At 45.5% G+C, this 26,147-nt stretch overlaps 1 protein-coding gene across 1 annotated transcript in view; it reads left to right on the top strand.

Moving 5' to 3' along the window:
* Positions 1-26,147, top strand: part of SORCS3 (sortilin related VPS10 domain containing receptor 3) — a 500,711-nt gene that overhangs the window by 383,157 nt on the left and 91,407 nt on the right. The window contains exons 8-13 of the mRNA XM_048857132.2: positions 11,529-11,618; positions 15,801-15,980; positions 19,102-19,248; positions 20,009-20,111; positions 24,852-24,928; positions 25,039-25,130. Of these exons, the coding sequence (XP_048713089.2) occupies positions 11,529-11,618; positions 15,801-15,980; positions 19,102-19,248; positions 20,009-20,111; positions 24,852-24,928; positions 25,039-25,130 (689 nt within the window). The remainder of the gene's footprint in view (positions 1-11,528; positions 11,619-15,800; positions 15,981-19,101; positions 19,249-20,008; positions 20,112-24,851; positions 24,929-25,038; positions 25,131-26,147) is intronic.

Raw genomic sequence — 26,147 nt, 5'->3', positions numbered from 1 at the left:
ACCCCAAAATATATTATTATTTTAACATGCTTTCGAATAACTACTTTCAAGGGGGTCTGTGAGTCATTCAGCTGCAACATCACCATTAAAATCAGTGTAATTTTTTCCACTACATTTTCATCAAGTAGTTTTCTCTGGTTTCAGAGTGGTAGCCGTGTTAGTCAGTATCAGCAAAAAAACCGAGGAGTCCTTGTGGCACCTTAGAGATGAACCAATTTATTTGACCATAAGCTTTCGTGAGCTAAAGCCCACTTCATCAGATGCATGCAGTGGAAAACACAGTAGGAAGATATATATATATAAAGAGAGAGAGAACATGAAAAAATGGGTGTTGCCATACCAACTCTAATGAGACTAATTGATTAAGGTGGGCTTTTATCAGCAGGAGAAAAAAAAGCTTTTGTAGTGATAAACAGGGTGGCCCATAGTTTTCTCTGTAGCTGTAGTGCACTGCCCATCCTGCCTGGGTCTACTTGTGACCAAAATGGTTTCACTTTCTGAATCCAGCCTTGGAGCTGATCCACAGCTGCCTATCAGATGTGGATTGCTGATAATTACTTGAGCTGCTGCTGTATTCTCTTGGGTAAAGTTTACATTGTAAACTCTTTTGGGCGGGGACAGTCTTTTTGTTATACCTGTGCACGGTGCCTAGCAGAATGGGGTCCTGATCCCTGTTTCAGATCTCTGGGGATTTCCACATTACAGAGCTGGTTGGAAATGTGTTTTATTTCCAGGGAAACATTTTGAAGGTAGCTATTCATTTTCCTCTCTGTTTTTCAGAGACTTTTTCAGGTGGTCAAGAACCAAAGTTTTCAGTTTTCCAAAAACTGAAACATGTTTGTTCTTTCAGTAAAGCCCCAAAAGACTTTAAAATGGAGATTTTTCTCATGACAATGTCCACTTGGCTGAAGAGGCATTTTGGCCCCCCTCTCGTTCCTCCCCCCCCCCAAAAAAACCCTCAATGAAAAATCACCTACCCGCTATAAAAACAATAATATTAAAGTATTCCGGGATGTGTAGCCTGAAGATTCTAGTTTTCCTTGATGAAGTGCTGCTGGCATATCAGATGGGCTGCTAGTTTAGCTCATCATCTAGTTAATACCCCTATGCTCCCACGTCTATGAAGATCTGCAGGAGCCTGGAGGGGGCGGGGTCTATTTAGAACTTTGGACCAGAACTTGGCCATTCTCTTTGAACCAACTGTAATCCGTGAGCGTTGAAGGACAGAGATGGGGCAAGGCAACTGCATGCGAATTGGGTCGTTTTAGGATGGTAGGGCGTGGTGTGGGTTGGATAGCCCCAAACACAATGTAGGCTAACATGGTCTGAACTCTAGTTTAGACAGGGTTCTACAGGGCAGCAGAGTGAGCAAATAGGTGGGTGTTATTTTTGATTAAAAACTAGAGATGAATCCATACCAAATCCCCAGATCCAACCCTCTGTGAACCTTGGGGAAGCTTGGCTCCTGATCTGAACTTTGTGGCTGGTTTCCGTTCTCTCCAGTGGGCCAAACCAGCCCTTTGGAGCTGAACCCCTTCCACCGTGAGGAGAACTTGGATCTGAATGTGGTAGCAACCCTCCCTCCTCAATCCTCGATCAGTAGGGATTGCTGTTTGCCTCAGGATCTGCTTCATTTCCACTTCAAATTGGAAGCTCCCTGCACCATTAACCAAAGGGACACATGATGGAGACCAATAAATAATCATTATCCCAGTTCTTTTTAAAGAGCTGGACCATAGACTCCCTTTCCTCCTGCAGCCCATGTGGCATATTTATTCAGCTGCTCAGGAGCATTCAGGATGTAATTCTAATGAGGGCTGTGTGGCTAGCCCCGAAGTGCACAGACACTGCCTAGTTAATTGTTAATATCTATCACTCTGTCTCTCTTGCCATTCCTCCTCATATCTGGGCACCTTCTATGGTATTCCATTTGTTATTCAGTTTCCTGAGCACCTTTAAAACTGGGCTTTTCTCTCTCGACTCCGGTTTCCCGCAAATCAAGTGATTCTCGGATCAGTGGCTGCTCTGAGCACCTGTGTTCACCTACCGGATCAGTGACTCCCTCTAATCAATCGCTGTTGCTGTGATAGCAGCGTGACTTGAGAACCGCTGCTGTATTGCCCGCTCTTGTTGCAGATGGTGATGATAAGGGAGTTAAGACAGAGATGTTAGGGGCAGGGGGGCAATATGACTGTGGCTTGCATTCTTCCTGATTCAGGCTGTGTCTGTGGGATTATCATGTGTGAGCAGGGAGCAGTCACTTTGTCATTAGCAGGCTGGCTGTAAGGTGGTGTGAGAGCAAAGTGCTCTGTCAACTGGCGTTCTTCTAGATGACTGGATTCTGGGAAATTTAGGGCAAAATTCTCCTCCCCTATCTGCACCACCAGTCACTTGTCTAGAAGGATGGTGGTTAGGGTCCTAGCCTAGGATTTGAGAGACCTGGGTTCAATTCTCTGCTCTGCCACATAAGAACAGCTATGCTGGGTCAGATCAAAGGTCCACCTAGCCCAGTATCCTGTCTTCCGACAGTGGCCAATGCCAGATGCTTCAGAGAGACTGAACAGAACAGGTAATCATCAAGCGATCCATCCCTGTCGTCCATTCCCATCTTATGGCAAACAGAGGCTAGGGACACCATCCCTGCCCATACTTCCTGCACATACTAAGTGGGGAAGTCACTTAGTCTCTCTCTCTGTCTCAGTTCCCTATCTTGGGGGATTAATAGCACTTCCCTGTCTCACAGAGGCGCTGTAAGCATAAACCCGTTAAAGAAGATTGTGAAGTGCTTTGAGACCTGAACTTATTTTGCAAGCAAAAGGCCTGACTTACTTAAAATAGTTTTATACCATTGCAATTCCATTGACTTACATGGAGTTACTTCCATTGGTATCAGTGAGAGCAGTTAGCCCTAGAAATTCCACAGCTGAAATTCCATGGAATTATTCCTGCCCCCAAATGAATGTGGCTCATGCACGGTGGGACCTCTGATAGCTCCTTCTGGCATAAATATTGGCTTTTTAATGACTACCAGCATAGGAATCAAATTAATAGAGCTAGTCATAAACTTTCAGTTGAAATGCTTTTTCCTTGGAAAAGGGCTTGTTTGACTAAATGGAAATTTTAGTGAAAAATTCCAATTTTTGTCCAAAATTTGGGGGTTTCTATTGAAAACCAAAACAATTTTGTTTGTCAGATGTACAATGAAAACCTAAAAAATGTGGACAGTCTTTCAACAAAAACAAGAAGAATGCATGCTGAAACCTTTTCATGAGGGGAAAATGACCGTTTCTCAACTCGCCCTATAAATTTAACATATCAAAAATAACTAATAAAACTGGCCTATTAATATCATTGTGTGTCTTACAGGCTCTGACTTCAATTCAGGAAAGCACTTCATCACATGACTTCAACAGGACTTAAGCATGTGCTTCAAGTTAAGCATGTGCTTAATACTCTGCTGAATAGGTATGCTTTTCTGAATCTAAGCCAGTGTTGTCAGGTGAGCAGACGTTGGTCCCAAGTATAATTGACACAGGCTGCACCTGTTATGTGGCTACTTGATGTCATCTCCTAGGACTGTCAATGTAACAACTTCAACAAGCAACGAATTCACTTGAAGACCAACAGGACTAGCCTTCCACCTAGGAGAGAGAGGGATTTTTTTGACCATGAAATCTCACAGCAGTGAAACTAGATATGGTGAGGGTTAAACTTTTGATTTCCCCAGCTTGGATCATTCTCTCTATTTTCATGGAAGTTAAATACACCATGTTCAAATAGATATACTTTTTTCCTCCATTTTTTTTTAACTAAGAGACAAAAGGTCTTAACAGAAATCAATCCACACAATTTATTTTTAACTTCTCCCTCCTTAGCTGGGATTGATTTTTATCTTCACAATCAATGGCAAAGAGAGTGGCTTGGTGGGACAGTGGAGTTCTCTTTGACTTATTGGGTCTGCTGGTCCTTGAGACTTCTATTGAAGACATTATTAAAAACTGATTATGAAACTAATAGGATGAAGACTTTTAAATGATTGATATGTTTACTCCTGTTTTACTGGTGAATAATGCCTGCCACAGCTGATCTTCTGCTACACCCATTTAAAATACAAAACGAAGCTCCGATGGGGGAGACAAGAATCCTAGAGACATGCTAGTTAAAACCTTTTATAAGGCAGTGCCATAAAGGAATGTGTAGTTAGGTGCTTTCCTATTTGGTGGCCCGACTACTTTCCCCGTTCCTGGAACTATTTCATCTTTACCATGGCAAATATTGAATTTGGAACTCAAAGCTCAACAGCTGTTGGTAAAAATTGATGAACTTTTCCCTTTTTTTTGGGTCTTTTATTTTGTTTCTAGGAGGCTTTTTATTCCATCGTTTCTTTTATTTCTCTCTTTGTCCCCTCCCCACTCCTCCCTCGACACGTTGTCTGAGACATCAGCTGCATTTGCAGCAGGAGATGTAAAGTGCTTGGCAGACTGAAAAATGTTTCTCTGAAAATCCTTCAAAAGGAGATTTAATGTGTACAATCATGTGCGTTTCGAGTCGGTTTCTGGGCAGGGAAATTGCATGGTTTCCAGCTGTAATGCTGCCTGTGTTGTCTGTTTGATGTCTTGGGTGTAACTCTGTGCACGTTTACTACACGAGTTGTCATTAAAAAGTCGAGTATTTTACCCCTATATACTGCATAGATGTATCTGAGCTACCACAGTGTATCTTATTCAAAGCAGAGAGGACAGCATCTCGGGTAATGTGACTGTGTGCTAACTTCATTTACCTGACTGACTGCTGTAGTAGGCTGCTCAGAACCTAGAAACATTAAGCCCTTTATGTGTCTACCCTATAGAATCATAGGATATCAAGGTTGGAAGAAGACCTCAGGAAGTCATCTGGTCCAACCTCCTGCTCAAAACAGGACCAACCCCAACTAAATCATCCCAGCCAGGGCTTTGTCAGGCCAGGCCTCAAAAACCTAGACAGATACATAGCTAATGTATAGCATATATAGACACCTACATGCCATGAAAACACAATTCCATACTAAAGTAGGCAACATAGCAACCTGTAGGCTTAATAGGGCATGATCCTACTATGCTACATTTCCAAATTCAATACAGAGAATGCTGTGGCATTCTACCACTGCTTCTGCGCTTTGGGCTTCTGCCCTCTCATTATAGCGTAATTTCATTACTGGGAAGGGCTGGCTCCCTGTGATCAAAAAGCAAGGGGGTTCGCTGAAGGCAATAATTCTCAGTAAACAGGTGCCTAGTGCCTTATTCTAAACTACTATCCAAAGAATGACTGACAGAAGGAAGCTGGGAGTTTACTTTTATAATATAGCAGTTGTCCCCATTCACTGCATTGAAGAAAAAGAAACGATGAAAAAGTTGGGCCATAGGAAACTATCCCATTTTGGCTGGTAAAATACTAGTTTTGTGTTATGTTTAGTCAGAGGAGTAGTACCTTAGACACAAATCCTCAAAGCTATTCCACTGCCTAACTCCCAGTGAAATCTTAAATACCTAAATACCTAAATGCTTAGCCTGCTGGCCAATGCCATGTCTGGACTAGATTCTTTGTCCTTCCGAACACACCATCCGTTGGTCACTTCAGTCCCGCTTCTCTGCTAGACACGTGTCCCTTCCCCATTGTCATGAACCATTCAACTCCATGATCTGTGCAGAAGGGAGGCCAGAGTATAGAGTACTGGGGCTGCCCTGTCACGATTGGCATGTGGAAGGTCTGGCTTAGTAGACGAGACCAGGAGTCAGGCCTAGAGGTCAAAGCAGGAGTAGGAGCCAGAAGTCGAGTCAGGGGTTCAAGCCCGAGTCAGGGATCAGGAGTCAAGCCAAGGGTCAAAGTGGAGTCAAGTCAGGAATCGGAGCTAAAGAACAGAGACAGAGTCCGAAGCAGGGAACGACCGCAGGGTCTGTTCCAGTAACAGGCCAAGTACTTCCAGGTTGCCCAGATAGCTTCCTGGAACTCCCTCCATGCTTAAATAGTGTGCTGGGGCCAATCAGAGTTTTTGGGGAGTGCTGTCAATTGGATCTTCTGTGGTGGCATTTCCTGTGGTGCTTCGTCCCCCAACACGGTTTATAGGGGATGTATCACAGCTCTGCTGTCGCTGCAGGTTGGCAGTGTGGAAGCATCAGTCATTCAGAGTCCTGCAGACCTGGAATCTAGTCCTGCAGCTCCTTACATGCCTTAAGCTCAGGAAACAGGTCCTTGGCAAAGCAGTGTGACCGCTCCTTTGCCTGTTCTATGCCCAGCTCCAACCATTGCTTGGCTACTAGCACGTGTGTGTTCCTTCAGCATTTCTGCAAATTATCTGAGCATCGGGAAGAGGATAGATACTCCTTAGGACAGTGGTTACAAGCCAGCTTAGCGCTATGGACCTCAGGTTGTTCTAAAACGCCACTTGTGACCACAAAGAGGGGTGGCTACTAAAGACTACAGTTGAGAACAAAATAGAGCACTGCATGCTGGGATCTCTAGTCTTTGAGGGCCACTTCTGGCTGCTTGGATCACAGTGGGACTCTGGATACCAAAGGCAGTGGCATATTTTTTTTCAGTCCCTAGGCTCCTGTCAAATGGCCTATGTAATTTTTGGTTAAGCAAAGTTTCTTCTGCCTTAGGCTTAAGAAAAAGGGATGAAAAACCATTTCCTTCAATAGAGCATTAGGGTGCAGGAGTTGAGCGTTGTTCTTTTCACACCACAGAAAATTCGGAGCTGATTGGATTCCGTAGTAATTATTGCATAATTCTGTTTACGTGCATGAAAGCCTGCCAGTTGTCATCCATTTCTGATAGAGGCTATAGAACTATCAAGTGAGTCATGATGTGTGATGGGCCAGCATATGTAATTTCTTCTTTCTATGGAAGTTTCCCATGTTCTCATGTGGCTACCAAAGTAAATAAAACCAAGAGCAAACCCAGCCTACTCTAGAAACACAAGTGAGAACAGATTTGAAGAGGAGGTAGAGCCAGCCCTGGAAAGAGAACACAAGTCAGGAAAGACTGAGGTGTTTAATAGCAAACACATTTCTTCGAAGGAATCCGTTCCACTGGCCAGCATCACAATTAAACCTGTAAAATAGAAATCCAGAAAATTAGATTAATGAGCCAGTCATTAGCAAAGGAGAAGGAAAAAGACAAACCCAGCTAATTCTGTGCTGAGCATGACTGATGAGCATAGAGCAAATAATTGGGTGACATTCATCAAATGTGAAATAAAAAGCAGTGTTGGTGGGAAAAGGTATAATAATCTCCTGGATTTACAGTGCCAGCAAGTTTGTTTCTAGGAAAAATTTCTAGGTCTGGTTCTGTTCAATATCTTCATCAATGATTTAGATACTGGCATAGAGAGTACACTTATCAAGTTTGTGGACGATACCAAGCTGGGAGGGGTTGAAAGCGCTTTGGAGGATAGGATTAAAATTCAAAGTGATCTGGACAAACTGGAGAAATGGTCTGAAGTAAATAGGATGATATTCAATAAAGACTAATGCAAAGTACTGCACTTAGGAAGGAACAATCAGTTGCACACATACAAAATGGGAAATGACTGCCTAGGAAGTAGTACTGCAGAAAGGGATCTGGGAGTCATAGTTGACGACAAGCTTAATATGAGTCCACAGTGTAACGCTGTGGCAAAAAAAGTGAACATCCTTCTGGGATGTATTAGCCAGAGTGTTGTAAGCAAGACACAAGAAGTAATTCTTCCGCTCTACTCTGCACTGATTAGGCCTCAACTGGCATATTGTGTCCAGTTCTGGGTGCCACATTTCAGGAAGGATGTGGACAAATTGGAGAGAGTTCTGAGAAGAGCAACAAAAATAATTAAAGGTCTAGAAAACATGACCTATGAGGGAAGATTGAAAAAAATTGGGTTTGTTTAGTCTAGAAAAGAGAAGACTGAGAGGGGACATGATAACAGTTTTCAAGTATGTAAAAGGTTGTTACAAGGAGGAGGAAGAAAATTTGTTTTTCTTAACCTCTGGGGACAGAACAAGAAGCAATGGGCTTAAATTGCAGCAAGGGAGGTTTAGGTTGGACATTAGGAAAAACTTCTAACTTTCAGGGTGGTTAAGCACTGGAATAAATTGCCTAGGGAGGTTGTGGAATCTCCATCATTGGAGATTTTTAAGAACAGGTTAGACAAACACCTGTCAGGGATGGTCTAGATAATACTTAGTCCTGCCATGAGTGCAGGGGACTGGACTAGATGACCTCTCGAGGTCCCTTTCAGTTCTATGAGTCTATGAAAAGGGGCCTCCCTAAATTCATTCCCTCCCACCCTACCAGACTTCGTGAATGCTGATCATTTTTGGGACTCTATTAGCATGGGTATAAATCATGGAAAAATCAGGTCCCAGCTGAGATAAGCTTTATATAGCTCTTGCCGGTGGAGATGGCGGGAGACTTCCCATTAGTTGTCTTTGTAGGGCTGCTACCTACAGACCACAGTGGGCTCTAGTTCAAGTTTTCACCAAAATGAAGCATCAGATACAAAATTCAAAAGGAGTCTAGCTAATGCAGAGGGAACTACCCTAGTTGTTCAAGCCCCAGTTTTGCATCTGGTCATCAATTATTGTGGCAGATACCCTAGTGAATAATTATTATTATATTTTGCACCTGTATAGCATTGATCTGAAGACCTTAAAGTGCTCACAAGCGCTGATTGAGCCTCACAACCCCCCTGTGAGGTACATACATATTGTTATCCTCACTTCAAAACACTTTAATTACTTGCTTATGCTGTGTCACAGCTGTTCAGAAGAGCTGGGAATTGAACCCAGAAGTCCTGACTAGTGGTCCCCCTGTTTCAGAATGCATTCGTTCCCTTTGTTCTGTGCTCCGTGGTCACTAGCTGGTGTTATAATCCTAGGCCAGACCCTCAGATGATGTAACTTGATTTACTTCAGTGGGACTATGCTGATTTACACCAGTTGGGGATCTGGCTCATGCGGTAGAAGGCAACAGCACGAGAAAGGATAGGAGGAGAAAGTCTACTGTGGCCTGAGGAATAATGAGAAAGACTGTATTAGGCTGGCTGTATGTAGTTGATACAAGATGAGCTTATAGTTAGTATAGGTCTGAATTTTGCTTCTAAAATACAAATTGAGAGTTGAGTGAACACCCACCCTGCTTTCTCCAGGGTAATCCTTGTTGTGATGGGGTGATGGCCAGACAGCAAGGTTGTCCTCCTGAAATAACCCTCACAGCATTTGCACCATCATCACATCAGGAGGTTATGCCCTGGAGATGTTACTTGACCACTCTTGAATTTATCTGGAATGGCCAGTGTCTATTACTAAATCTGCCAATGGCCTTGGGGAATTCATAGAATTTACGACCAGAAGGGACAAAGACTGTCGAGTCTGACCTTCTCTCTCTCCCAGGCCATTAAACACCAGCCAGTCACCCCCATACCAAGCCCAGCAGCCAGAATTAGACCAACATATCCCCAGGAGATTAAACTATTAAGTGCTACAGGCAGAGAACAGGTGCCACTGAGGTGCACCAGTGCCCACATCACTTTACTGCTCTGTGTCTGTGTTTACCCTCCCATATCTTCTGTCTCTTGTCTGTCTCTCACTATGTGTTTGCACAGTGATCATTCTTTTGTCTTGGTTTGGGCCTCTAGGAACGAGGCTATTATTAATAACAACAACAAACACTTAAAGGGAAGAATTCTACTTAGCTGTGTTTTGCTGTATTTCCAACTTATTTTCTTAAGTTGTCAATGGAAACGCCTCGTCCTGAGGTGATCAGATAACAAATTCATGATGCATGCAACCAGTATTACCAGGACCTTTGAGTGGCAGCTCTTCTAGGGGAAAATGCCACCGTCTACAGATGATATCATTGCTGAGATTATAATTGATGCTATAGCAATGTACTGTATAAATCCATTCTGAAATATCACTGCCAGATATGAAGAAAAATTACCTGTGGGAGAATCTATGTCCTTTCTGTTTGCTTACTGGAAGCTTAAAAAGCCAGTAAATCATGTTTTGTGTAATAAAAGGAGTGTTGTGTATTAGTATTATCTGAAAATCTGTAAGCTTGCCAAAGCATCAGAGAATGGAAATTGCACCAGTCAGAGACGTGGCATCGTCAGCCCTGGACTAGTGCCAAAAAGAACCTTCCCCGGAAGACTGAGGGATTAATGACAGTATAAAATCCAGTATCTCACAAATGATCAGGGGCTAGGCATGAATGTAACATAAGATTGGAAAGCTGAGACTCTTACTTCTCATCAGTGTATAGCATTTATACCTAGCCTTGACAGATAGTAAGCATTCAGTCCATAAGATCACATCATTCTGATTACTTTCATCTCTCCCCCACCCCCCGGCCTTATCTCAAAGGCAATGTTATTTCTGAGAAACCACTCTTTTAGCTATATCAAGCATCTGTAAGCTTTGAACCCAGTTTCCAGATAGTAAAAGAATTCATGCGTCTTGTTTATTATTTGCATGATAGCAGTGCCCTCTGGCGGCACTGCAGATTGCTCCAAGATCATGGAGCTATTCTGCTAGGCACTGCCCAGATCCACAGGATGTTTTCTGGAGGTGTGATTGCAGCACAAGTAGACATACCGGAGCTAGCTCGAGTAATAAGAGCAGCAAAGCTGTGGCGGTAGGGTGGCTGCATGGGCTGCTGGTCCTGCCTGTCCAGAACGCTGGGTAAATACTTGCTCTACCTAGATCAAAGCTAGCTCAGTTAGGTCTCCATGTGCTGCCATTGTGCCTCCTGATTACAATGTAGGCATGCCTATAGTAAGACCTTGTCTACACGAGAACTTACTTCGGTATAACTTTCGTCACTCAGGGGTGTGAATAATCCCTCCACCCGCCCCAAGTGACGTAAATTATACCGACCTAAACGCTGGTGTAGACAGCGCTATGTTGGTGGGCAAGTGTCTCCTGCTGACATAGCGACCGCCTCTCATGGGAAGTGGCGTGATTAACTCTAGAGGAGAGCTCTCTCCTGTAGGCTTAGACCGTCTTCACCAGACGTGCTCCCGGGGCACAGCTGCTGCGGGGCACTTGCAGTGTAGATGTAGCCTTAGAAGAGAGTCCGTGTCTCAAAGAGCTTACCGTGCAAATAGACAAGAGCAGCAGGTATTACTACCTCCACTTTACCGGGGGAACTGAGGCACGGAGAGATTAAGTGATATGTCCAAGGTCACACAGGAGTCTGTGGTAGAGAACCTGGATTATGTCCTTGGGCCCAGTCCTTCACTACCAAACTCTCCTGCCCCTCATCCATGGCCGGCCGCATATCCGTTGTTAAAATCATGTCAGAATTGAAGTGTGGGGAAACTAGATGAAATCTGGAATAACATGATTTTAGTAAGTCAGATCTCAGGCCTTCCAGGTCTGGAAATGCTATACAAATTTTTGCAGCCCCAATAGGCATCTCTGAGCTGAAAGACAAGTGACTGAGCCCTGCTGGGGGGTGTCAGCATGGTGTGTATTCAGAGGGGTATTCAGTGTCTGTCTTTTGTCTTTATACAGGTGACAGCTGGTGGAAGAGCGAATTACTATGTGTCGTACAAAAGGGAACCCTTCGCTCAAATTAAATTGCCCAAATACTCACTACCAAAGGTAAATGAACCTGTTATCAACATAGTCTTGAGATGTGCAGCATCTTAAACAGCGCAATGGAGGAGCTGTGGTTTGTTGTGACATGGACCAGAGCTACAGGGGAATTCACTTCTGCTGATTGCCATTTGCTATAGTCACTCAGGTTTTGAGGATCGACCCAAAAGCTAGTCCCCAAAAGTACATGCTGGTGTGTTTGCCCCTCACTTACATTGACCGATAGGGCTCTGGGAAAAAAGGAACAGGTTGTGAACATTTTCTTGCCTTTCGGTGATACTTAGAAAGGCAGGGAGGAATACACTGAAGTGAATTCACCCACCTGAACTCAGAGAATGTTACAGCTAGTGGTGAGTGCCAGTTAGAGCCAATTATAACCTGACCAGCCTGCATCTAACACCTCTCACAAGTCTTGCTCTGTTCTCCTAAGGTGGAGATTTTGCCTCTTGCACATGCCTTATGAAGCTCTGTGTTTCATGGGCCGCACCTAAGACATTTAGAAAGCATGACCCATGAGGAGAGAATGGGGCATATTTAGTCTTGAAAAGAGAAGTCTGAGCGGAAACAGGCTAACAGGCTTCAAATATGTAAGAAGTTATTATAAAGAGGATGGTGATCTATTGTTTTCCATGTCTGCTGAAGGTATGGAAAGAAGTAATCAGCTTGATCTGCAGCAAGGGAGATTTAGGTTAGATATTAGGACAAACTTCCTACGTCTAAGGGTAGTTAAGGCCTGGAACAGGTTACCTAGGGAGGTTGTGGAATCTCCATCATTAGAGGGTGTTAAGAACAGGCTCGACAAACACTGGTCAGGGATGGTTTTCGTCCTGCCTCAGCATGGGGGGAAGGACTAGATGACCTCCTGAGGTCCCTTCTAGCCCTACATTCATTTCTATGATTCTATAATATAAGAACAGAGAGGGAGAGGGGGAAAGGCCAGAATACCATGTACTTCAGCAATCCCCAGCAGGTGTGTGGTCCCTGAGGGAACATAGCCATCTAGTGCAATGTAGAGCACCCTTAGGTTATGTCTACCCTACAAGGCAGGGCTGTGATCAGCTCACATTCACTACTCATAGAAACTTGATGAGAACTAGCATGAGTGTAAAGAGGGGTGTCGCTGCGACAGGATAGCCAGCAGTGGCATGGCTTAGCTGCGTAGAGTACAACTGTTCTTGGAACGACTGGGTACCTACTTGCTGTCACGGCGCATTCTACCATGGCTACGCTACTGTTTATACTTAACGCTCTGTGTGCAAGCTGAGGAGTCACGCCCCTACTTTGTAGTGTAGATGTCCCCTTAGTCCCCTTTTTATCTGTGCCTGGAACGGGGCAAGGACTCAAGGAGGTATGATTGGCTCCCTAAGAGCCTCCAGCCCCTCTACAAAGGAAGCTGTGTATAAGATAATCTCGCCCTTGGAATGCTTAGAGCACACAAAATGGCTGCATGGCTGATAGTCACTGCTCAGGAGATGCCTAGAACTGAAGAGTTAGGGGTGGCATTGTATGTCAGGGAAGCTGGTGGTTCTGGTAGCAGCACTGTTCCTGGATGGGCCTTGCCAGCTCTTTCACCAGCACTAAATGCATCCAATCAGTCCTCGGGGTGTAATAGGATTCTTTCGTGCACCACTTGCCGGGATGGGCTGACAGATTAGGAAGTGCATTCTTGGTCCTGGGGCAGAAAGGGCACATGCCTCATCTCAGCAGCAGCGGAGGATTTGCTCCTTATCTGCCGCATACTGAATCTGAACAAACCCACACTGGACTCCACACTAGATCCAACCATGGGGCGCTGTGTTTGGCTGCCATCACTATGCAAATGTATTTTCTCATGGCTGTTCTTCAGTAGATTGGAACAAACAGTTTCTGGAGACAGCTGTCCCATCACTGGGATGCCCCATTAAAAACTGGGAACCATCCAGCTCTCTATCCTAGAGCAGCAGCGTCTAGGCGGCCACTTCATGGATTGCCGTCAGAAGATGCCCCATGCTATGACAGGAGGCATGAGACAGTAGCTGCATTGCTATCAATGCCCTTTATTGGCTGATGTTATCATGGATTGTTGGCCTCTGTGGAAAGGGTTGTGGGGCAGCCCTCTAGTTCTGATATGCCGTATAAAACCATGACTGCTTTTTGTCATTTTAAAAATGGAAACTGCTTGTAAGCAAGGTGTCAAAGTGAAGTCTTTTTAGAAGCATAAAGGATCCTTGTTTACTCTGCCTTTGGTCGCCAGTACAATCATCTCTTGCAGTAATAACTGTCCTGTCAGCTGTTGATTAATGAACCCTGCCAGAGTTGGATATTTGTTAGGATAGCACTATGGATAATGCAACATCTCCACTGTCACTGGTCAAGTAGATTGAGTTGCTGGGGTGATTTGCTTTATTCTTACATTTCTTCATCAGTCCATTGCCAGAGTGAATTTAATACATTTTTAGGGTTCAAGGAATTAAAAAAAAAAAGGTTCGGGATGAACCAGGCATCCTGATTCAGATCTTGCCCCCATTGAGGTCACTGGCAAAGCTCCCATCAATTTCACAGGTGCAGGCTCAGACCTGTTAGGGCAGAGGCTCTGAAAGGTTCCCTCCTGGTGTCACTTTGAGGGGCTGTCTGAGGTTACCCTGTAACAGCTCTATCTAATCTTCCTAAACGATCCATGTAGGATAGCACAGAAGATTCAGGTGCATTCTGTATAGGAAGGGTACGTTGGATTGACAGTTTCCCCCAAACACTCTCCCCAACCTTATTTTACGATAAGCCATCTGGGATGCTAGCACAGGTGTGCTGACCTGAGCTGCACTCTCACATTTGACTGCAGTGTAGACATTCACTCAGATAAATTACCTTATAGTCTCTCCCGCCTCTTTGGGCATCGGTTAAATACAGTTTGTTTGTGGACAAAGATAAAGTCCCACAATATCTGTGGACGAGCCGGTCTTAAAAGTTCCTTGGTGCAGAATTAGAAAAGGGATTAATTGAGATTCCTTGGGATCCTGGGGAATTCACTTCCCAGAGATTTAAAATAGATACATTAGGATCCTTACTTTGCCAAAATGCTGTTGGCAACCGAAAAACACCGTCATTGCTAAGGCTTTGTCTAGACCACCAGTTGAGTTTGTGGCAAGCTGGGGTGTAAACCTACAGTGCACTAGTGTGCCACACCCTGTCCCTGTGGACCCAAATGCCATGCACTAGAATTTCCCTGGTGTACTTTAATTTGCCTGCTTTGAAATGGGAGTAGATCAGTGTGCACTGGGAAAATGTCGTGCATGGTACCTGAGTCCACATGGACAATTAGTGCATGGCACACTAATGTGCTGTAGATTTACATCCCAGCTTGCCCCACACTGTTTGTTTAGATGAACCCTAAGTGACCCCAACTTTGGCTGAGTCACCAGAGATGGCAAGGGTTCAATGGGCCTAGAGCCTGATCTGCCCTCTGAAATGTGGAAACGAGCCCTCTCCAAGAGAATATTAAGCAACATCAGTGGTGTTTGGAAAATGTCTTAGTATTAAACTAAAAGAGGGAGACTGATGTTGGGCCATGAAGCTGTTAAGGTCTTGGCCACCAGCTGCAATCCAGCTCAGATGACAGCTGGTTGGTGGCCCACGGTAAGTAAGCTAGTGGATCCCAATCCAGTTCTCAGCAGACAAGTGTCCGGTTGCTAAAATCATCCTGGCCATTAGCAAAAAGCGCTACCAAGGTTGGCAGTCTCAGGAGAGATGTGGTGGAGATTTGAGCTCGTTCCATCCTCCTGCAAGTGGTTCTCCTCCTGCTCAGGACTCAGGTTTCTGTAGTGTGAGGGAAGCTAGCACTCCTACTACTCTTACTATACCTTACTCGGTGGACAAAGATAGGATTTCAGGCTCCAGCTCATGAATCTTTCAGGCATGATAAAATTGACTTTCAAATTCATAAATAAAAAATGAAGCTGGATGGAACTCCTTGAAGCTACTGAGAACAAGGACTGCAGAGACCCTTAACCCACCCTGTGGCCATTGAAAACCCCCCAGCAAAGTCACGTTGGTGGTAATTTATTGGCTTGGTCTAACGGAAAATTGTTTAACGTCTTCTATAACTCATGCTCCTTCTCGACTCTTTCATAAGTCACAGTAATTACTGTGTGTCCCAAAGGGCAAAGACATATAAAGATCCACGGTAATAGGCCTTTTGTCTTCCTCTAACAGGACATGCATATTATTAGCACGGATGAGAATCAGGTGTTTGCAGCTGTGCAGGAGTGGAACCAGAACGATACGTACAACCTTTATATATCTGACACCCGAGGTGTCTACTTCACGCTGGCCTTGGAGAATGTGAAGAGCAGCCGGGGACTGGAGGGAAACATCATCATAGACCTTTATGAGGTATGTAGTCAAGGTCACCTTGTAGCACCACCCCTGCATAAGACAGGAGCCATCTGCCAGTACAGATGAGTGTGTAAACCTCTTAGCATCCTTCCAGGACCTTCAGTTATTTTGGGAATATCCCCCAGAATGAACACATGTTCTACCCTCACAAGATCCTCCTTGTGTACTAAAATGGAGCTGGTCCCTGAAGAAATCAGTGTTTTATGCTGGACCAGTGCATGCTGGGATAGATTAAATGCATGCTGGGATAGATGTGGGCAGGGAATTTTAGGAGTTTGTTGCTTCCTCAAGCATGTTACGTTGCAAATGAGGAAGAAAACAGTTTATTCATGTGAAGTACAAGGTTCATATTTCCCCCCGATTCTCTGTCCCGTCAAGCACAGATTCAACGTCTAAAATAAAAGGCTATATTTTCGTAAGTACTTAGCCTTGGCCTAACTTGAGCTCCCTTTGACTACAATGGGAGCAGAGTTAGGCCAACCCTGAGCATCTTGGAAAATCCTGCCCAAAAGATTCTGAAATCTGAATTTAACTCAGGATGGGCAGCAAGAGGCACTTTTTCTTTTAATCTTGTCAAATCACACGGTGTTATTAGTAGCTGTTATTTCTGTTTATTACCTGCATTGTCTGTGACCGGGATCCCACTTTTTACTGGAAGAGGGGGTGGAGAGGAGCAAGTGGGAGGCGGGGTCTTGGGGGAGGAAGAGGCAGCACAGGAGCGGAGTCTCAGGGGAAAAGGCAGTGGGGTCTTGGGGGAAGAGGCAGTGGGAGGGTGGGCCCTCTGGAGGAATGGGTGTCATGAGGGCGGAGGCTCAGGGAGAAGGGGCGGTGCGGGGGAGGGGGAGCCTCGGGGGCAGTGCAGTGCAGGGCCACAGTCCAAGCCCCTTCCCCCCACACTTTTAGGGCATGTCTGCCGCTCCTGCTGCTAGGTAGAAACACATAACAAAAAGATGGTCTCTGCCCCCGAAAGCTGGCAGTCTCAGTATTCGATGAGAGGCGGCAGGTGGATACTGGGAGCATGAGGCGGCAGAGCGAAGATGAGACACAGAGGAGAGAATAAGGCAGCAATACGGCAGTGCCGGCCAGCGTGATAAGCAGTTCTCAGTGCACCAACTGCCTGACCGTTCTCAAGTTGTTGGTAAGCCTCACGACAAAGGATTGCAGCGGTGCCCAGAGGCTCCAATCAGAATCATTCTCCTTGGTACCGTGCAAGACAAGGGCTTGATCCTTCAGACACTTGCACACATGCCTAACTTTACTCTCTTGAGCAATCCCTTTGGCCTGCCCACAGAAGCCTTGGTGCAGGAAAACACTTCAGCACGTATTTGAGCATTGCAACTTTGATGGGATTTAAGCATGTCCTTAAAGTTGAGGATGTGCTTAAGCACCTTTGTGACCAGGGAGGCTTTCCTGAATTGGAGCCAGAGAAAGGGACCACTCCATATGAGCAAAAGTGGCAAAATCTCAGGCTTTTAAATTACTATGATTTAAAAAAAAAAGATCCTAAATTCATCTGCTGAGGAAGCATTCCTCAGGAGATGAGATAAAAATTCAGTGAGGAGTCTTGCAAGCATCAATTTTGTATAGGATTTGATAGGATAGTGTTGAATTCCCCTGTGGATTTTCAAAACAGGTCTCTATCTTTCATCAGATGATGTTGGCCGCTCTGCCAGGCAGTCACTCTTCTAGGTTTCATTGAGATATTTTTCCTTGTGAGAGATATATTTCTCCTCCTTATTCATGGAAGAGAGGCTGTTTATAAGGAATTCAGTCATCTGATAGCAGTGTAAATTACATTGGTGTGCTACCTTTGCATTCCTGTTGGTGGAAAGTTCCTGGAGAGAGGTTTTTTCTAAGAAGTCCTCCCCTCAACAGTCTTGCCCTGTTTGCAGCCTGCACACCGTACCTTGTGCAAGGCTGAGCCTATGGTCCCAATCTCGCTCTCAAAGATCCTTTCCCCACTCACGATGGTCAGTATCGCTGTGAGGCACGTTGGCAGTGCCATGCGGGGAATCTTGCACGGCTGCTGCTTGTGCCGTAACTGCCCTGTGAATACAGAGAGGACATCCGCTCCCAAGCCTGTCTAATCAGAAGAATTGTTTCCTTTATATTGGAGGGGAATTCCAAAACCTGCCCAGGTGCTGGTGCGGGGGGTGGAGTGCTGCTGTTCTTGTGTATTATTTGTATTGCCAGAGCACCCAGGAGCCCCGGGAACAGACCAGGAGCCCATTGTGCCAGGCGCTGTATAAACACAGAACAAAGACAGCCCTAGTCCCCAGGGGGCTGACAAGCAAAGTAATGGAATACAGCTCCCAGGACACAGAACTAGCGGCTGGAATAGCCATTGTGTCCCCTTTCTACATACCTAATGCTCTGTATGGGCTCGCGTAGACGAGGTGGCTTGACTCCCGCTAGCCCTGGTAACGACAGCAGCGAAGACTGCACGGAGCAGGTTTCAGCGTGGGTCGTGTAAGCGCAGCACGGCCCTTGGGAATGTGCTGGACTCAGCTACATTTGTTGGTGCGCAGCTGAGGTGCTGGACTCACTAGCCAGTGCTGCGCTATTTTTGCCGCTGCTAAGCTGGAGTCAAACTAGCTCAGCTACGTGAGTTGGGGCACAGCTTTTACCATGTAGACGTATCCTGTGTAAGGGGCCCTGCAGGCTCCCCCAGCTGTTAGCAGTGTGGTCTGGGAGGTGTATTCCCCCTCACTCCATCCCTCGCATCAGCACATCTGCGGACATACCCACAGACCCCCAAGCCTGCTCATCTTCCTCTATAGCCTGCCCGTCCTGCCACCCTCTCTGCTGCCATGCAGGGAGATCCAACAGAAATGGGCAGCTTGCAAGGGGCGTGTACCTCCTCAGCATCCCTAACCCCGCCTTCCTCTTGCATACTGAGATTGCAACAGTCCCTTATCAGCCATGTAGACACCTTCCAGACTTGCCCTCATTAGAAATAATGCAAGTGGTTTCCTCCCCCGCCCCCCTGTTCCTCTAGTGGCTGCATGGGTTGCACGGACTCTTTTGCAGAGAGCTCGCCCTCCTGAGGGTCCCGAATGGAGCCTTGTTCTTGCCTGTTCGCCCGATGTGCTTTTCCATCTCTCTCCATTTTTCCTAGGTAGCAGGGATCAAAGGCATATTCCTGGCTAACAAGAAGATAGAGGACCAGATAAAGACCTACATCACCTACAACAAGGGCAGAGACTGGCGCTTGCTGCAGGCTCCTGACACCGATCTGAGAGGGGGTCCTCTGCACTGCCAGCTGGTCAGTGGCAGAACTTTTCCAATGTGGAATTGACAAACCATTCAGGGCTTCATCCTTTAGCCCTCATGCAGGCTAAGCCTCTACTGAAGCCAGTGGCCTTCTGGCCAGCATGAGGACTGCAGGATCAAGTGCTCCGAAACAGAACCCAGTTTGTGAGCTGCATCCTCAACTGGTGTAAACTGATGTCGCTCCACTGCAGTCAGTGAACCTACATCGCTTTGCACAAGCTGAGGATCTGGCCCTACATATTTAAAAGGAATCGGGTCCCAATGTTTCCCTGTTTGTTTCCTGTCCGGTTTTGGACTGCTGGGTACTGAGGAAGTTAAGTCCGTTTCTGTTCTTATAAATACATAGATTTTAAAGCCAGACAGGATCATCATTAGCCTGTTGTCTGACCTCCTGGATCACACAGGCTGGAAAATTTGATATTTGAAAAGATCTGACAGGGAACTGCATGAGACCACCATATTGTTTTTAAAAAACAACAGCAACAAAACCCAAGCATGAACTCCCCTTCCCATGATTCAGCAGAACTGTTCCTCTTTTTCATGCAATTCATTTTTAGGGGTGGGGAGTGGGAAAATATAACACAACATACACACCTTTCTGAAAGACAATTAGACCTCTCATGGCTGAGGGGAACATTTTTGGAAGGATCTCGGCATAACTAGCCAGCACTCAGAAGCGGATCGCTTGCTGTTTCTCTGATCATGGTTTTTGTGTATTAAAGATTATTCTCTCCACTTCCTCCCCTTGGCAGCCTTTTTGTTCCTTGCACCTGCATTTGCAAATCTCAGAGAATCCATATACATCAGGAAGTATCTCCAGCAAGGAGACAGCTCCCGGGCTTGTGGTGGCTACAGGTATCAATTTTGTTTGTGCTTTCACCCTGTTCAGCCATGCCTTACCTAGACTCCTTCAGGGGAGCTACTAAACTACTGCTTCTTTTAGCTGTTCAGTGGTTTGCAATGTCAAAGCTTATCTTGGCTGGGTGAGCGGTGTGGATTAGTGAGCAGAGGGCAGGTGAGGCTGACAAGGAAACCTGACAAATGTATTTGTCACAGAGCTGTGACGTTTTCCAGGTGGGTATCGGCGTCCTATGTGTGACATGCATATGTCTGTCCATGTGTGATGTGTATGTGTGCTTGTGTGAGTGTATAAATATGTACACCGGGCCTCATTCTTCTCTTGTTTGCACCAATTTTACACTGATGCCACTCTACTGGCTTTAGAGGAGTTGTTCTTCATTTACGCCCAGGTGAGCGAGAGGAGAATCAGGCTCGCACGCTGGGCCAGAGGATCTGGCCCAGTGTAACTGAGAGGCTATTTTTATGAAGTTAGAGGTTTACAGTGACTTTCTAGCTTTCTTCTCACTTAATGAACCACCTTGGCCCTGGACGGTGCATTATGTGTGGTTGCTCTGGGCCGGTCTGTGACGCCTTGCTTTGGCAGGTTGCAATGCTTTCATGACAGCCTGTTGGAATCTTGAATGCCACCGATTGGCCGATCCATTGTAATTAATCTGACAACCATCGCAGCCCTGTTTTGCTTCATTTGCCTGCTCACAGTAGGCAGCCTAATCAGGATGGACATAGTAACTTGGCGTGACTTGAAGCTCCCACAATGCTTAGCTCTGTGGGAACTGTTTGGGGGTAACAAAGCGCTTTCGGAATGACTGTCACTGGGGAGAGCTTGCAAATGCAGTAGAAATGTGTAATTTCACACACATGCTAGCAGTTTAATATCCTTTTTTTTTTTTTACCTAGGGACCCATAGCGGAACCCTCCCTCTTCTGGCCAATACTTACTCACTTGAGTAGTCCTGTTGCCTGTGATGGAATTGCTTAGATGAGTAAGGGAGTAAAGGCCCATAGCAGTCATACTACAGTGAATTGCAATAGCGGAAACATTCTGTTCATAATGTAGTTGAGTCCTAGTTGTTTCTGGCAGTTACACCCTGAGCAGGTTTTATGTTGTTAATTGTAGCTTTAGCTTGCAGTTGTTTCATTTTAGCACGTCATCAATGTGAATTTGCACTGGGGTAAGCAGTGTGTCCTACTCACTCCCTCCCCAGCACTACAACCATGGAGATCTGTGGCTGCTTTCACAATTTGCCCCCATCTCTTTCTATCAAGGGCATATTTTTCCTATTAATGGTAATCCAAGAAAGTGTGTCTGGGCTCTTGTTTTACCCTTGGGGTTTCCCATTCAATCTGTTGGTGGGAGCTGGGGCAGACGAGGGTTGTGGACACCAGCTGTTGGATAAAATCAGAGCCTTATTGTACTCAAGCATTAGTCCAAATTCAAACTGAACTGACCTTTAGTTAGATTGGGTCAATCCATACAATTCACAATTTCATCTAAACACCCCAAAATTCCAGGAAGTTCAGTTGCAGGATGCTAGCTCAGATCCATCTCTTCTCTTTCTACGGTTTGTTTCCATTCTCATGCACTTCTGTGCTTCTGTATTCCAGCCGGCACTGGAAATTGAACCAAAATCCTGAGAGAGAGCATGCTCTTGCAATATTTATGGCCTGGCTTTTAGCAAGGAAGTTACTGTATGTTTTGCAAAAGATCCTCTCCTCAAGAGTTCTAGCTCAATGTTCCAGATCGAAGAGGTTCAGGTTATTTGGGTTAAATGTCCCAACTTTGCAAAGTTTATCCAAACTAAACTGTCAGGTGCTGGCAGCCCACTCCTCCCCACAGCGAGTGTGTATAAACGGTCATGGCTCATGATACAGTTCTTACAGTGGCCTTTATTCTTACTGAATTCTCTAGGAAGCAGATAAGATGCCAGAGGCAGCAAGAGAATGAGGTCCTAGGCAATGGTCTAGATTATTAGACAATAAGTTTCTTTTCAAGCTGTCACTGCACGGGATGAAAGCTTCATTTGTTTAACAATTAACCTTTAAAAGGCAGAACCATCATTTCTGTGTTGCTGCCTTGTGCAATAAAAGGCTTAACCTGGTGGGAATTGGCACATCTGTTTCTGTTAACCACGGTCAACAGCTGCACTGCATCAGCACAGACAAACCAAATTACCCATCACAAACTTATTCTCATAGGTCTTGTCTTTGCTCTGCTTCCCTGGGAAAGTTTCCACTTTTTCACGGCCAGTGCGACAGCTCCATCAGTAGTAATAATGGTGGGAGCGGTAGCCTAGATAGAAGATCGCTGGCCTGACTCTTTAGCAGAGAAGAGGCACATATCAGTCTCTCGATCCACACTTGTCAGGACCAAGGACCTGATCCAAATCGTATTAAAGTCAATGGAAGTCTTTCAGTTGACTTCAGTGGTCCAAATGAGGCTAAAAGGGAGAAAGGAAGGGATTCATAAATCAGGGCTATAGAGACAAAAACATCTGGAAATGGTAGTGATGGAGTTCCAGCAAGCAAGAACTCGCTTCTCTTTGCTACCAGCCATAAACCCCAGTTGGACAGTTGGTTTCCAGACCTTGAGGCTTAGAGACGAAAATATCCATAGGAAAACCTGATTCAGTATGGCAGTTCCTATAAAGAAGGCATCTGAAAGTCAAGCTTCAGGGCATAAGCCAACCTCTGACTCTTTGGGGTGAAGAGGAAACTTTCCCCTACGGGCAGGTCAACCCAAAACTGCCTGTTGCAGGGTTTCTTCTACTTTCAGCTGAAGCAGCTAGCACTGGCCACGCTTGGTGGTCACAGGACAATGGAGTAGATCAGTGTTCTCAAACTGTGGGCTGTGACCCCATTTTAATGGGGTCACCAGGGGTGGCATTAGACTTGTTGGGGCAGAAGCTGAAGCCTGAGCCCCACGGCCCAGGGCTGAAGCCGAAGCCCCAGGGCTTCAACCCCGGGTAATGGGGACAGATTACAGGCCCCCTCACCTGAGGATGAAACTCTTGGGCGTTGGCTTTGTCCCCTTGCCTGAGGTAGTGGGGCTTGGGCTTTGGCAGGGCTTGGGCAGGCTCTGGCTTCCATCCCCCGTCCTGGGATCAAGTAGTAATTTTTGTTGTCAGAAGGGGGTCGCAGAGCAATGAAGTTTGAGAACCCCTGGAGTAGATGGACCAAAGGATTAAGGGAGTGTGGTAATACCTGTGTTCCTAATACTGATACCAAAACCTTTCTTGAATCACCTCATAGCGGGCGCCACCCTGTTCCTCAGGTTTTATTTTTGGAAACAGGAGTGTCACAACAACTTGGCTAGTTTTATCATCTCTGATCCTGATGGGAGCTTGTCAAGATGCATCTGGGCTTTAATTCCTCATTTTCCATCGTTAAATGTCAGGAGCGCAATTAACATTTTCATTAATCTGTTTTTATTGTGCTCCTATTGAGTCTACAGATGTGTAGGAGTGAATCTTCCCTTCTTACTGTTTTTAGAGGAAAAATATCAGGAAAATTATACCCTAGTTTAAAAATATCTTAGCTGTCGGGAGAGGGAATTTTATGGATCAGTGGATATGGAATGTGCTGTGGAGTCTTTCATCCATTGGTTCAACCCCCAACAGTGTTCATATTGTCTGTGAGTCATCACCATTTGAGGGCCTTTCAGTGGTATATGTGACTGAGTTAGTTCCCTTAGTCTACTTTGTAGGGTACAGACATCCATGCTACAGAACCCCCCAACTGGCACAGATTAGCAATCTTGTTGGCAGACTTGTCAGGAAAACCAGTTAACTGCGTGGAGTCCGAATAGAAAGTTTACTCTGGAAGATGGCTCCTCCAGGGTAATGGGGAGGTAGGGTGACTTACACACTGCTACTTTGCACAAGCAGAAGACTTCAGTCTCCAGGACTAACGCTCAAACCACTGAGCTATCTCTCCCCCTTTATTGCTTTTATTGCCAGCTCATTTGGTCCTGGGTCATTCTTTACACCCTAGCTCCACCAAGATGTAGTTCATATCAGAAACAGGCCAATCCTTGACAGAGAGACATTGGTAATTTCACCATAAGCCTCATCTGTTAGGCTTCACTGCAAGCCACGAGTGAACGCAGCAGGAGGTGCTGTTTGCTAGGTGCACTGCTTCTGAGATCAGTACGTTGGTCCATTTGTTTTTTGGAAGAATCCTGCAGTGAAATCTGATCCTCACTGAAATCATTGAGAGTTTCATCATTGACTCCAGTGGGACCAGGATTTCACCCTTGAACTCCAGCTCTGATGAAGTGAAGACAGTATGAATAATTTGATTTGGGTCGTGTGAATTTGTCTTTTTGCTTGAATTTGCATGAGACATGGTGATAGGAAGAATTAAATGTTTCCATGTCAAAATACTGCAAACACTAGGTGAATGCAGAGACGCGCTTTGGTGCAAAATTTTCAGAAAAAAATACTGATTTGCATACACAGTTGTCACGATTGCAACCATGGCAGACAATAGACATGTGGTTGTATTTGTGCTTTCCTGAAAATGTAGGCCTTAACACGGAGCAGTCCAATCATGTGTATCTCATGTTTGCAACATTCTCCTATCTTAATCCTCCCACCTGTCCCAGGGTGTTGTCATATAATCCTGGAATTAAGACAACAAAAAACTTTGGTTAAACCAGATACCCCTGATTTCCTGCAAAAATGTGATTTCCCCCCTCCTGCCGCACAAGAACTTACGGAATCCACTTGTGTTTCAGGCAACATTGGCTCTGAACTCTCATATACCGATATCAGCACGTTTATATCTTCTGATGCCGGAAACTCGTGGAGACAGGTACAGTCATATGTGGGGAAAGGGAGCTGTGGGCCTTTTGAAACCTTTCCAGCTGCTCTCTGGGCCTCAAATGGCTTGAAAAGCTCACACTATACCTGACTTGTTTCCAGATCTTTGAGGAAGAATACAATGTGTGGTATCTCGACTGGGGTGGGGCACTTGTGGCCATGAAGCACACGTCAATGCCCATCCGGCATTTGTGGTAAGGCTGTTTCCCTTGCTTTGAGAATGTTCTCTGGTGGGGGGTGGGGTCTAAACTGGAATTGTCCTAAACATAATTAAGATCTCTCAGTTCTGGAGTGGATCCTTCTCCCTTCTGCTGGTTATGCAATATAGGTACCCAGAACACTAAGGAGCAGATCAAATAATCTCTTACTCAGCTACTAGAGAAGTAATTCTCCAACTGTGATCATCTGCAGAGCACTTTGTGGTGGCCCACAGAAGTCTGGGGAAATCACATGATTCTGGTCCTTCATCTTGTCACTAGCTGCTTTCCACAGGCGTTTAAGGTTGAGGCCTCCTGAGTTACACACTTTGGGTCAGATTTTCCGACAAGTTTGGCTCTCAATTAGGTAGCAAAGTCAGTGACCAGATTTTAAAAAAACAAAGCCAGGCTCTTATGAACGTTCTTCCCCGAGTGACATCCTGCACAGCCTCGTTGATTACAACAAGTGTTGGTTGCAAAGTCCACGCATCATTTGGCCAGCAGTTGCAGGGGATTACTGAAAAGGATACCTTTTTATTGGTGTGAGTGTGTGTCGGCACTGGAGCCAGGAAGAGGGTTTTGCGGGTGATAATAAAGAGGAGCAAGAGGATGGATAAAATGTGTATGGGAGCAAGGGAGGGAAGGAAGGATTACCAGATGGTGGAGGAGCAAAGCGGGAGGGGACCAGATGGGACAAGGAGATGGAGTGAAGAACAGAAGGAGACAGGGTGATTGACTGGATGCGAAAAGGACAACACATTCATCTCACAAAAGACTGACAGAAATACAGAGATACTTTGCTAATGTTACTTGCCCCATTTAAGATCCCGCTGCAGTTTGCCAGAGAGAGATTGGTGAGCACAAATGGGATCGGGAGCTCAGGGTGGGTTTTAAGATGCTCGCTTTATTCAAGATGTAGTTCTTACTCTGAAGTCATTTGAGAAGCCTGTGCACTCGAAACACTGCCCAAACCATCTCCTCCATCTGCTGAACTTTGCGGGAGTTGGGATGTAG

Source organism: Caretta caretta, chromosome 7 (assembly GCF_965140235.1).
Source record: "Caretta caretta isolate rCarCar2 chromosome 7, rCarCar1.hap1, whole genome shotgun sequence".
In the NCBI taxonomy this organism is placed as follows: Eukaryota; Metazoa; Chordata; order Testudines; family Cheloniidae; genus Caretta; species Caretta caretta.
The sequence above is the reverse complement of the archived record's forward strand: the minus strand, read 5'-3'. Positions and strand labels throughout refer to the sequence as shown.